The 12,259-nt window shown below is 52.1% G+C and overlaps 1 protein-coding gene across 4 annotated transcripts in view; it reads right to left on the bottom strand.

Moving 5' to 3' along the window:
- The window catches only part of GAS7 (growth arrest specific 7), a 208,933-nt gene that overhangs the window by 92,178 nt on the left and 104,496 nt on the right, over nt 1-12,259 (bottom strand). Inside the window, exon 1 of one of the 4 annotated variants that reach the window (XM_070395596.1) lies at nt 3,152-3,172. The exons of the other annotated variants lie outside the window; for them this stretch is intronic. Coding sequence (XP_070251697.1) covers nt 3,152-3,169 — 18 coding nt within the window. The 5' untranslated portion in view covers nt 3,170-3,172. Of the gene's footprint in view, nt 1-3,151; nt 3,173-12,259 lie in introns of those variants that run through there. 4 annotated transcript variants of the gene reach the window in all.

Here is a 12,259-nt window from a genome sequence, read left to right as displayed (position 1 = left end):
TGCCTCTCTGGCCATTTCTTCATCGGTAAAACCGGGGACGCCTGACCTCAAACACCAGGATTCCGCCACCTTCGGACCGTCTTGCGTCACAGAGACCAAAGCCACCACAGGGGAACTGGCAAGACATTTAAAGGACAAGGGCAAGCGTACAAAAGCAGCAGCCGCACACGCAAAAGAGGTGACCCAGACCTGACAGGAACGTAAACGTCCGTAACCCATGACTTTGTTTTTTGTGACACGTTTCCCCCAAACTCTTGGGGGCCGGCGATGGTTTTATGTAGTCAACCAAGTCTGCTCAGCTGGAGGAAGAAACGCTGTCCGAGACGCCAGTGAAGAACGAACAGGAATGGAACGTATTGAACACAGGCCCCAGCCGAGACACTGACCGCGGTGGTACGGCTCAAAGCTGCCTTGCCGCCAGCCGCGGCTCTGGCCTCTGGGGCTGAAACGTCCCCTCTGTCCCAGGAAGGAGCGGGGCTGGAGCTCGGTGCCTTCTGTCGCCCTGAGGAATCTCCAAATGCCTCCCAGGCCCTCTCCACCAGTTTATGTCCCTAGAGAATGCCTTTGAAGGACATTTTGGGGTTCAGCCACCATCGGTCACCACCAACAGCAGGTCACCTCCCTAGGAAGCTCCTCGTAGCGTGAGGGCCCCTCCAGGTGACTCCTGAGCCAATTTCTTTGCAGACAGAAAGCCTGGGAACAGATGCTAACACTTAGTTTGGGGTGGGGGTGGGGGGGTGGAGAGGGGACAGGAGAAAAAGAACTACTAGTGAAGCCCTTCCCAGCCTTCCTTTCATATTAAGATGCAAAACCCCATCATGCCCTCTGCCATGTTTCTGACACTTTCTAACCTTGCTACACCTCTGAAGAAAACCCTGTAACCGAGTTTATCAAACATCCCGTTTCATACAAAACTGACTGAAGAAGGAGCTGAAAGTTGCTAGCTCAGCTGTCACAGCGGTACCGCGCAGAGCGGTCTGCCAGGAACTTCAAGGGCCAGTGAGCAGCTGCCGCCCACCGAGGCCCTGGGGGCAAGGGCAGGCTTCCTCTGGGGCCGGTGCCCTTTAGAAAGGCGCTGAGCTCATTAGGGCACCGGGGTGGCTGATGGGGCTGCAATCCCGCTGCCCATCTGTGGTCGCCCCGGGGCGGGCACCAAGGAAAACCAGAGCACATGTCTTCTCAGCCAGACACACGCATGCCTGTGTGCCAGGTGATGCCAGCAAGACTTCTGACTGCAGACCCAGCCCCAGCGAGGCCTAGCTGCTTCTGAGCCACACACACCAGAGGGAGACTGAGGCTGACGCTGGAACAGTTTCCCTAAGTCAGTACCATCCCTTCCAACCCAACTCAGCCGCACGTTTGGGCCTCTGCCGCGGGTGGGCTTAGAACCAGACGTGGTGAGCGCGAGGCCTTGCTCCCAAGCTCGGGACCCCCGCTCTGTGACCCGCACGTGACTACGAGGGCTGGGCTGGGCTGTCTTGCTGTCAGATCTTGAGCAACCCACCCCATTTCTGCGGCTTGGCCTCAATTTCCTCATCTTGAAAATACAGAAGTTGGACCAGATGGTTTCCAGGCAAAGTCACATTCAAGGGTAGACACGGGATTTCAGAGGCATCAGCCTGTCCCTGGAGCACTGCCCAGGCCCGAACGCCGGGGACCTGCCTCCCCGCCCGGGTGCCGGGCTTCCACCGCTCGCCGTGGTGAGTCCTCTGACCCCTGGGCCCACGTCGCCTGCCCCCGCCCCGTCACGCCCAGAGCCGCACTCAGCGGAGCTGTGTGTGCCAGCCCTCCGCTTCCTGCCTGGCACCCCGGGCTCCCCTGCATCTGCAGCTGGAATTCGCCCTGAGGCCCAGGCAGGCGCCAGCGGACTGCTCCGGGCCTGCCGGCAGTCAGCGCTTCTGTCCACCACTCGCCCTGCACCCCGATCACAGTCCTCTGACGCGTGGGCACCCCGCCAACCACCCACACCCAAACCCACACCTCCGTGTCTGCCTGACCCACTCTGCCAAGAGCCTTGCCCGGGCCCTTCCCCGCTCCCTGAATGTCCCTAGTGTTCATCTTCTCTGTGAATCCCTCTTCCCACAAACCCTCTAAGCCCCCCCGGTCCTGGCTGATCTGTCTGGGGCCTTTACCGCCATCTCTCAGGTGTGTCCCCGTGTGAGCAGCCTTGGAGCTGATTATAAATGCAGAGCCCCAGGCCCTGCCCTGGGGACGACTTAGATGCGCCCTGACCGCTGAGCAGCCCTGCTCTGAACTTTCTAGGAGGTGAACTGGCCCGTCAGTGGCTACACCTGGGTGATGAGCACCGTCGCATCCTCTGGCACCGGTTTGGGCCCCATCAGAAGCCGAGTGGGGAAGAGAGTGTTCCAGAAAGAGGTGTGGACAAGGACAAGCCTTTCCATGGAAACTGGACCTCCCCAGCTGACAGAGCCTCAGGGCGGTGCTCACGGAGGTCTAGGCTGATGAGAGGGCCCGCTTTCCAAAAAAGGGGGGTGGCTACCTTCCCAGAGCAGAAAGGTCTACCCGAGTCTCAGGACGGCGTCCATTATTTCCATTATGGCCACTGCCGCCACCATCCAACTGGACACAAGCATCCAGCCCAGCCTGGAACCACCATGGGGACACTGGGTCTCCGGGGCAGACACTCAACTACCTTCTGGAAAGCTATGTCCCTGATGGGCTTTCACCCTGTGGTGTCCCAGCTAGAACTGGGCCATGGGGTAGAAGGCAGGTGGGTAGATGGCTGTAAGCCAAGCTTCATATGTGGGAAAGTTAAACCGGGCGGTGACAGGTGGACTGCAATCGCCGCAAGAGAAATCCAAGTGCCGCTCTGCTGCTCGGGGAACCCGGGGAGCTGAGAGTCCCTTTCCCCGCCATGGACATCCCTCTTTCCATCTCTGTCCTCCTCCCCTCCTCTTCTCCGGACTTCTCTCACAACGGCCCAGCGTGCTTTCCTCCCTGCTCATGCCTGGGGCCCGTGAAAGGCGCCCCCAGCACTCAGGGCCCCCAGGCCCTCTGAGTTTAATGGTTGGAGCCCACAGCTCCAGGTTGTCAGAACTGCCTCTTTAAAACATCGAAGTCATTTTGGAAACACGCAGAAGAAAAGCAAGCTGAGCCCACACCTCGGCAGGCGAGCAGGGTCAGTTCTTACCATCAGAGGACAACTCATCTCCTTGGGGCTGCTACTTGGAGGAGAGGCTGGGGTCCTGTCTGAAGTCCCCGGACTCAGGGCCAGGCCCCCGCCAGCTGCCTCCGCATGGCACCCTCTGCGGGAAACGAGGCTGAAGCGAGCGGCTCCCCGGGTCAGGGCTCCGGGCACCCAGAGGATGTTCCTGTGGCTTCTCTCAAGGCCGCTCTTTCACAAAGAACCCGCTACATTGCACAGTTCCTTCCAAATCCGCTCCAGCCCTTGTGGGAAGTCATCGCTGCCGGACTTTCCAGATGCAGCTTCTCGGGGAGTTCTTTCTCCACCCACCCCTCCCTTTTTTTAACACTCTCTCTCTTTTTCCCCTTTCTCAGCTAAAAAAAGTTGGCTGAGGTCACGACATACAATGGCCAAGCCTGTGTCACTGACCAGATGCCTCCCACCCCCAGGACTTCGGACAAGGGCGCCTTTGTCCACTGCAGTTTAGGCGGGACTCCCTGGGCCTGCCCAAGCCCTGCTGGGGAATGTTCTGCCAGCTTCTTCCCAGCCCGAAGTCAGGGCTCTGGCCCCGGCCCCGGCCCCGGCCCGGGCTGTGTGAACCCAAGGCCAGATAAGGCCCAACATAAAAGGAACAGAGAATGATCCCCAAAGAAGCCTGTGTTAGATCTTCCCAGGGCCGGGGAGCTGGCGCCCAGAGGGGTAAGATGAGGGCCCCCTGCCTTCCCTCTCCCTCCCCACTTCCAGATCCGGACAGACTGCGGGCGAGAGACGCTGTGCATCTCAGATGAAAAAGGGCTGCTGGTCACAAAGCTGTTAGTTGCAAGTGGGGAAAGGATTGGACCCTGAGAACAATGCTGCCTCCTCCCACGAAATGAACTTAGGTGGGGACTTGGGTCCTTGGTGAACGTGTCACATCGTTCCATTGAGAAAGCGTTTTCTGAGCAGCTGAGGGTTTAGCACTTCAGATGCCCCACGTTTCTGTGGGGTTTTAGGAAGTGATTCTCTATATGGAAGAAAATGGGATTTTCTGTGGGGACCCAGGTCCTGAGGCCGGGTGGTTTCTTATCAAATCACTTCTCTCAAATGTTTGTGTGGATGAACTATTGACTGAAGAAGCAGTTTCAATGCCAGCTCCCTGGGTGGGTGGGGCCAGGAATTCGGTGCCATCCCCTGGAGACCAGTCCGATCAGGGTCACACCCTGTTGATTCAGCAGCTGTGATACGGGGAGCAAGGCCTCCACACTGTGGTTCCTTCAAGGGTAAAGTGAAGATGATCACAACATAGTCCTCAACAGGTGGCTGTGAGGATAAAGAGGGGAAATCCATACAAACACTCAGCACCGTGCGAGGGGATGTGAGGGCTCAGTAAAGGCTGGCCATGTTGTTGCTATCAGCAGCGGCTGAAGACGAGAGCTGCTGTTTCCTGGGCACAAAATAGTTTAGGCTCAGCAACCACTTACAATCCTACAACCTAATTCGGAGCAGGCCAAGGACTGTTCTCCAAAGAAGATCTACAAATGGCCAATGAGCACATGAAAAGATGCTCCGATTCGCTAACCACTAGGAAAACGCAAAGCACAATGACATGTTACCTCACACCCAGTGCAATGGCGATCAAAAAACCAGAAAAAAAACAAGTGCTAGCGAGGACGTGAAACGCTGGAACCCCTGCTGGTGGGGATGTAACGTGGTCCAGCTGCTATGGAAACTGTATGGCAGCTCCTAAAACATTAAACATAGAATCACCATATGATCCAGCAAGGCTACGTCTGGGTATATACCCAAGAGATATGAGCGCAGGGACTCGAACAGATATATCTGCACACCCCCGTTTATGGCAGCATTACTCACAATAGCCAAGGGGTAGAAACAACCCGAGTGTCTACTGGTGGGTGAATGATAAACAAAATGTGATGCGAGCACACACACACACACACACACACACACACACACACTGGGGCATTATTCAGCCTCAAAAAGGAAGGAAATTCTGACACATGCTACAACATGAATGAACCTTGAGGGCATTATTCGAAATAAAAAGAAGCCAGTCACAAAACCACAAACACTGTATGAATCCACTTCTGTGAGGTTCCTAGAATAGCCAGGTTCATAGAAATAGAAAGTAGAATGGCGGCTGCCAGGTGCTGGGGGAGGGGGCTATGGGGAGTTAGTTTAAGGGATGCGGAGTTTCGGTTTTGCAAGATGAAAAGGTCCTGGAAATGGACGGTGATGATGGTTGCACAAGAAGATCAATGTTTTTAAAGCTCCTGAAAATGGTTACACTGGTACATTTTTTGTTATGTGTGTTTCACTACACACACACACACACACACACACACACGTTCGTTTAGATCAGCGGTTCTCAACCTGTGGGTCGAGACCCCTTTGGGGGTGGAACGACCCTTTCACAGGGGTCGCCTAAGACCATCGGAAAACACATATATAATTACATATTGTTTTTGTGATTAATCACTATGCTTTAATTATGTTCAATTTGTAACAATGTAAATACATCCTGTATATCAGATATTTACATTATGATTCATAACAGTAGCAAAATTACAGTTATGAAATAGCAACGAATATAATTTTATGGTTGGGGGGTCACAACATGAGGAACTGTATTAAAGGATCGCGGCATTAGGAAGGTTGAGAACCACTGGTTTAGATGGAGATGTGAGCCACCTCATGAGATTCACAGGGGCAGGGTCTCCAGGGAAGGTGAACCGTGCGTGCCCAGCCCCTGGGTGAGTGCAGTGATTAAGAAGACTAGAAAACGAGATCGGGCACCTGCAGCAGGGTTCACTATGGTCCAGTCTCAGGGAAACTGAGGCAGTTCCCATTGTGGCCTCCAGCCAAAGGCAAGGGACCTTTCTGGCCACTATAAACCAGGAGGCCAAACTGCTCCGACCTGAGCCAAGCAGCACCAACCAGCCCTGTGGGCGTTCGATTCTAACCAAAGTTATTTAGGGGTGTATACGACTTGCAAATGCATTCTAGGGGGTTACCATTGGGGTTATCCCAAGCTCTGAATGAGGAAGTCACTTTTCTTTTGCTTGATTGATAGTCATCTATCATTAGAGTCCCTGTGAAAAGCATGAGTTGTTCTTTCTGGGTTTCTGCAAACAGGTAGGTTTCTACATATGGGGCCATGTGAGCAAATGAGAAACAGTAGGAAATCCGAAAGCAAAAAGACACAATCATTTCCATGGAGCTGCATTTTCTTGGGTTTAAAGGCATCAGCTGCAACCCACCCTCTTATTCTTAGTCTTTGTTTGAGCTGGGTTGAAAACTGAAATACACATACCCAGGCCAGGTTCACGAGAGGCCCATCTCTTCCTCTTTTTGGTTAATCCTCACCCAAGAAAATTTTTTCCATTGATCTTCAGAGAGAAAGTGGAAGAGAGGAAGAAGAGGCAAGAAAAGGGGGGAGGGGAGAGAGAGAGAGAGAGAGAGAGAGAGGTGAGAGAGACACATTGACTGGTTGCCTCCCACACATGCCCTGGGAATCGGACCTGTGACTCTTCCGTCCACGGGCCGATGCTCTAACCACTGAACAACCAGCCAGGGCAAAGCCGATATCTTCTCTAGAATGAATCGTGTTGTCTCATAAAGATTATTAATAAGGAAGAACATCTGGGCATGGCGATGACTCACTTTTTCTAACTGCTTCACAGTCACGAAGGGAAGAATTATTCACGAGCTGGTGCAGTTTCCAGGGTACAGGACCTCAAAGACCCCCGACTCCTGATAAGCACGCCCTTGGCTACGTGACCAATCAAGTTACTGATCGTAACTAACCGTCAGCGACCACCGTGAATACTGTGGGCAATGCGGGCAAGCACAATACAAAAGACTGGGCATCCGACATGGGGAAGATAAGTCACAAACACAGTGAAAAAAAAAAAAAAAGGAGATATAACTAACAAGGGAGTCTACACTAAGTGCCAAGTGATAAACTGACAGACAATAAGAGCTTTCAGAACCCAGAGCTGGGCAGGCCCGGGGGAGGCTTCTCAGAAGATACGGAATTTGCCTGGCAGCGGGAAAGGAGAGAAAGGGCTCACCCAGAGCAGAGGGATGTCAAGTAGGAAGCAGCATAAGCCTGGGTGACTGATGAGACGTGGGGGGCCTGGGAGAAAGTAGAAGTTGATTCCTCAGGGAACAAGGCAACCAGGACGAGTAACCCAGCCAAGATCAGCTGCGGTGGGAGTAGGATTGGGAGGGCGTGCTAGATGCGCTGGCTTCATACTTAGGTTCAAATTGACTGGTGTGCAATCGGGGTGAGTCTGGCCCTTAGCACATGGAGCTGGAGCACCTGCGTGGGGTTGGCCGAGAAATCCTGGGGCTCTGCTCAGGGTTCATAGAGAAGGAGGAAGAGCTGAACCTTGGGGCGTGTTCTCACTTACGTGATGGGAGAACGAAGTCTCCCTGCTACTCCTTGGACCCCGTGCCCTGCCCTAGTGCCCTCCTCCAGTGCGTGCAGACCCTGGGGCCCCTCTCCAGGACCCTCGAAGGCAAGAACCAGCTCTTCATTCTTTTCTGCTCCAGCCCAGCCCATGGCTCAGACTCAGGGGCTACAAGGTGGGGAAGGGATGAATGTGAGTCCTGGAATCAGAGTCACAGAAACCAACTGAGGAGGGAGTCCCAAGAAGAAATAGGCAGTTCACAGGGCCCGAGTGAGACACCAAGGAACATGCTCACCAACTACAAAGAGGAGGCCCCGTCCCCGTCTGGCTCAGAAAGAGGGGTGGGCGTGGGAATCGGATCTTCGCACCCGAGGGGCTGTGAGCGTGAGGCACACAGGGAAGGAGGGAAGATCAATAGAGAAGAAAGCAGGAGAGAGGACGAACAGGGATTTGGGTAGTGCTGGCCTCGGGCCCGCTGGGCCAAGGGCTCCTATGAGGTGACTGGCAGCAGCTTCTTGCACTCAGCACGGTCGGGTTCAAGGCCCCTCATCAATCAGAATATCAGAGAACCAGGCAGTAGAACAGCAGTGCTCAAGGGAGAGCCCGTCTGCAAACAGGAAGTGGACTGGGAGATGTGCCCATCACGGAGCTCCTGGCAAGCAACTGAGGGAAGGATTTACCCCTCCATCAAGGTGCCACGGCCAGCGGCAGTCCACATTCATGCACTCTGCCTGCTGGTAGATGCAACATCTGCACAGGGTCCTGCCTTGTTCAGGAATGAGTAAAGGAAGGCGGGAAAAGCATGTGGAATCGGGGTGAGTATGTGCCATCCTGGAGGCTCAAAGGAAGAGCACATCTCAGAAAACAATTCAGAAGAAAATGCCGGGAAACCGCTAAAATGCAAGAAAAGTCGTGAGCTCCCTAAAAGAGGAACAGAAATTCACAATGGAAAAAAACAGCCAACATAGAAAGAATGACCCAAGGAAGAAAACGGATGAGGTAAGGATTACACGAAATTGCTTATTTAAATCCACAGTAGGCAGATGTGAAAAAAATAAAAATATAAAAAGGTAATTCAATAAAGTGCAGGGTAAACTTAAAAAGAACTCCCTAAATCGCAAGACAGAAAAGGCAATAAAGAAGCCATGTGTGATTAAGAAGTGTTCCGTTAGAAAAGACCAGAATAGATTAAAATCAATAATCCATTATAAAAATAATAAAAGATAATTTTAAAATCATGTAAAAAAAAACCCACAAAAAACAGGCAAAGGGAAACGTTACCTAGGGAGTCAGTTTTTTCGCTTACTGCTCCCCAGGGCCTGGCATCGCCCCTCTACGAGCGCTAAGGAGAAATGCCACTGAAGCCAGCGTTTCGTGGGGCTCGCTCAGTATCTTGTCCATCACTAAGGGTGTTCTAGAAACACCTGTTGAACGGTGGGACGAACGGCACTGCACATATGAGATTCTGTCTGCAAGTTGGAGACCTGAGACGTCCATAGCCAGCCCAGTTGCAGCCATGTTTCATGTGCAAGAAACAGGAAGGTTCTCTAAGACGTGCAAATGAGGGTCCCGCCCACTCACGCCCAGGCACCGAGAGAAAGCGCAATTAGGGGAATGACAAGGAGAAGGAAGCACATAAATGCACCTGTGCCTGTCGGATTTCTACTCAGTGCAGACCCCTAACTCAGAAATCCAGCAAACCGTGTGCCCTCCGGTGGGCTTCCCACCCAGCACAGGGCTACACTGGGCCCTAGCATTTCCTCCTCCTCTGCCTCCCTCTCCTCTGGAAACAGGTATGTGTTTCTCCTGCAACATCCTTCAAGGCCAGTCCCGGCCATGTGGGGACACTTAGAGCTGATGCTGCCTTTTGCATCCACGCACAGGCCAACCAGGGGGAACACTGAGGCTTTGGGGACCCTGCTGGGAGAACCGCCACACAAAAGGCCTTTGTCCCCTCCCTCGCCCCCGCAAGGCTACGCGTGTAGAACACCACAGTGGCCACTGTCGTTGCCGGGGAACTTGAGTAATGATTTTCTGCATATTTAAAATTCATTTTAAATGAACCAAGTCCTTCCCCCCTCTGAAATAAGTAAAGACTAATAAGCCACCCAGTGACTGATGCTTTCTGTCATCAAAACCCTCTTTATATCATCTTCTAAGAGTAGTTCCGGCTTTAGAAATCAGAGTACCCAGCATGATCTCAACCATGGAAAAAACAAAAAACAAAAAAAAAACCACAACGCTGTGCCCACCCTATGAAGAACTGAGGAGACACACAAAAGTGTTAACCAAGGTCAGCGCTGTATTGTGGGACTCCTCTGGCTGTTTTAATTATACTATTAATTTTATTACATTAAAAAAATTTGTAGTTAAAAAATAAAAATTTGATTTTTAAAAATGTGTTTATTATGTTTACAATCAGTAAACCACTGCCCTTCCCCCAAATCAGCATATAAAATTCCAAATATATTATATGATCCCAGTTATGTAGACAAATATATACAGTAAAAAAAGGGGGAAAGAATACTAAATGTTTTTTATTATGTCTGCTTTTCTGTATTTTCCAGGATGAGCATATTTATTTTAATGCATGTAAAGAAATATTTATTCCATCATGAGCTAATGTATGAATATAGTCTTATTTTTAAATATTTAGATAATTTAATTTACTAATAAAATCTCCCTTGACATGTCTCATCTCACTCGCCATTTCCTAAAATGAACACTGTTGATCAGATTAGGATTTATTATATGATGTTTCAAATGGCAGGAAGACTTGGGCAGGGAATTGTGGGGGAAAGTATTCTTAAGAAAATGAACTGAATTAAGATAGCATGAGCAACAGTAAAGAACATTCTCCAAATTAGGGGTGGAAAGGAACTTAGAGATCATTTGATCCCATGTTGCCATTTTACAGATCGGGAAACTGAGGTCCAGAGACAGACGGGGATTGAACACCAAGGCTCCCCAGTCCCAAAGCAGAGGCCCCTCCTCCTCAGTCCTGGTGCGGATGTTGCCATCATGCCTACGGGACTAGTTCTGGTCAGATGGCAGAAGCCAGACCCCACCTAGGACAGATCCTGGGCTGACTCCATTACTGTCCTGTGCAAGGTGACCCTGTCCATTGAGTCTGGCTCTCTGCTCATCCTGAGCCACTGCCCATGTCTGTGGCCGGTGAGCCCCATGAAGGGAGGGGGAGCAGAGAGGAAACAGCTGTGCACACAAGAGGAGTGAAGTCATGAGCGCACTTGATTTTCCCTTTGGCAAATCCTCTTCTGCCTATGTTTTTCCACTCATTAAAATGCAAATCTCCACTCCAACAAGGGGGCCTAGAAGATCCCAGAAACTTCTAGAAAGTTTCTGTGACAGGGAGTCCTAAAACAAGGTGGGCATGGATGCGTTGGGATGTGGGCATGGGTACGAAACAGAAGCTACAGCCCCCACAAGTCCCTCCGTTGCCCACAGACATCCATTTGCTCGTTCCCAAACCCAGCTTCTAGAACCTCAGGGAAGTCATGTCACCTCTTTGAACCTCATTTTTTTTTCCTTTTCTACAGATAGATATAGAAACACCACCACCTACGTCACTGAATTCTTGTAAAGAGTTGAGGGCCAAAACCATGGTGGATCCTCCGTGATATTAGCCTTGCCCCAACTTCCTGTCCCCATTAAATCACTGAGCAACCTGGGAGGAAAGTCATCGGCTGAAGTCCCCAACCCCGAGTCGCTCGCGCTGCCGTGCCGGCGTCCCCAGCAGCCCAGCCACCTGTGCACAGCGACACACCCTGACTCCTCTGGCACAGACGGAGCCCATCGCAGGAGCGAGAGCGAGGGCATGGGAACTGGAGTTACAGCGCCCAGTGGACAAGGCTGGAATTTAGAGGATCATGAGCCGAGACACCCACCTCCCCACGGGCCACTGGAAAGCAGGCGACACCCCCTCCCCCAAACCAGACCAAGACCAACACGGCCCTGGACAAGAGCTGCAAACTAACCCAGCAAGGCCCTGGCCGCCGTCCGGGAGCTCCTGCCGACACCTTCACGTGAACCCTGTTGCCATCGCCAAGGACACCCCAGGAAAGGACACCCCTCCACACTCCAAGCTCCTAACAGTGAGACTGGCTGGATAACAGGAAGGACAACGGGTTAGGTTCCTTTTCTCTTTCTTCTTCTTCTTCTTCTTTTGTTAATCATCAACCGAGGATATATTTTCCCATTGATTTTTAGAGAGAATGGAAGGAGGGGGAGAGACAGACAGAAACATCTATTTGAGAGAGAAATACCTGCTGATGGCTGCACAAAAGGGACTGGGATTTGTGAGATCCCGTTGATTGGTTGCCTCCCACATGAGCCCTGACCAGGGCCAGTGATCGAGCCTGCAACCGAGATATGGGCCCTTGACCAGAATCGAACCCGGGACCACGGGCCGACGATCTATCCACTGAGCCAAACTGGCTAGGGTTAGGTTCCTTTTTTCCTCACTGCACACTGGCAGGGTCGGTCCCACTGCCTGGACACCACACTAGGTACTGTTAGCTGTTCTCAGCTGCTAAAGCCCCGGCTGTGGGGGCCAGTACTGCGAACTCTGTAGCTCATCCGACCCTCACGAGAACATCAAGAGAGAAGCCACCACCTCACCCCACCCCCTGTCCCCGAGGCTGGCCTGCAGGGTGCCCTGGGCTCCCCTGTCCAAAGGTGAATA

The sequence above is a fragment of the Myotis yumanensis genome, unplaced genomic scaffold (genome assembly GCF_028538775.1).
Source record: "Myotis yumanensis isolate MYYU_CA2020_CCGP unplaced genomic scaffold, mMyoYum1.0.hap1 SCAF_16, whole genome shotgun sequence".
NCBI lineage: Eukaryota > Metazoa > Chordata > Mammalia > Chiroptera > Vespertilionidae > Myotis > Myotis yumanensis.
The sequence above is the reverse complement of the archived record's forward strand: the minus strand, read 5'-3'. Positions and strand labels throughout refer to the sequence as shown.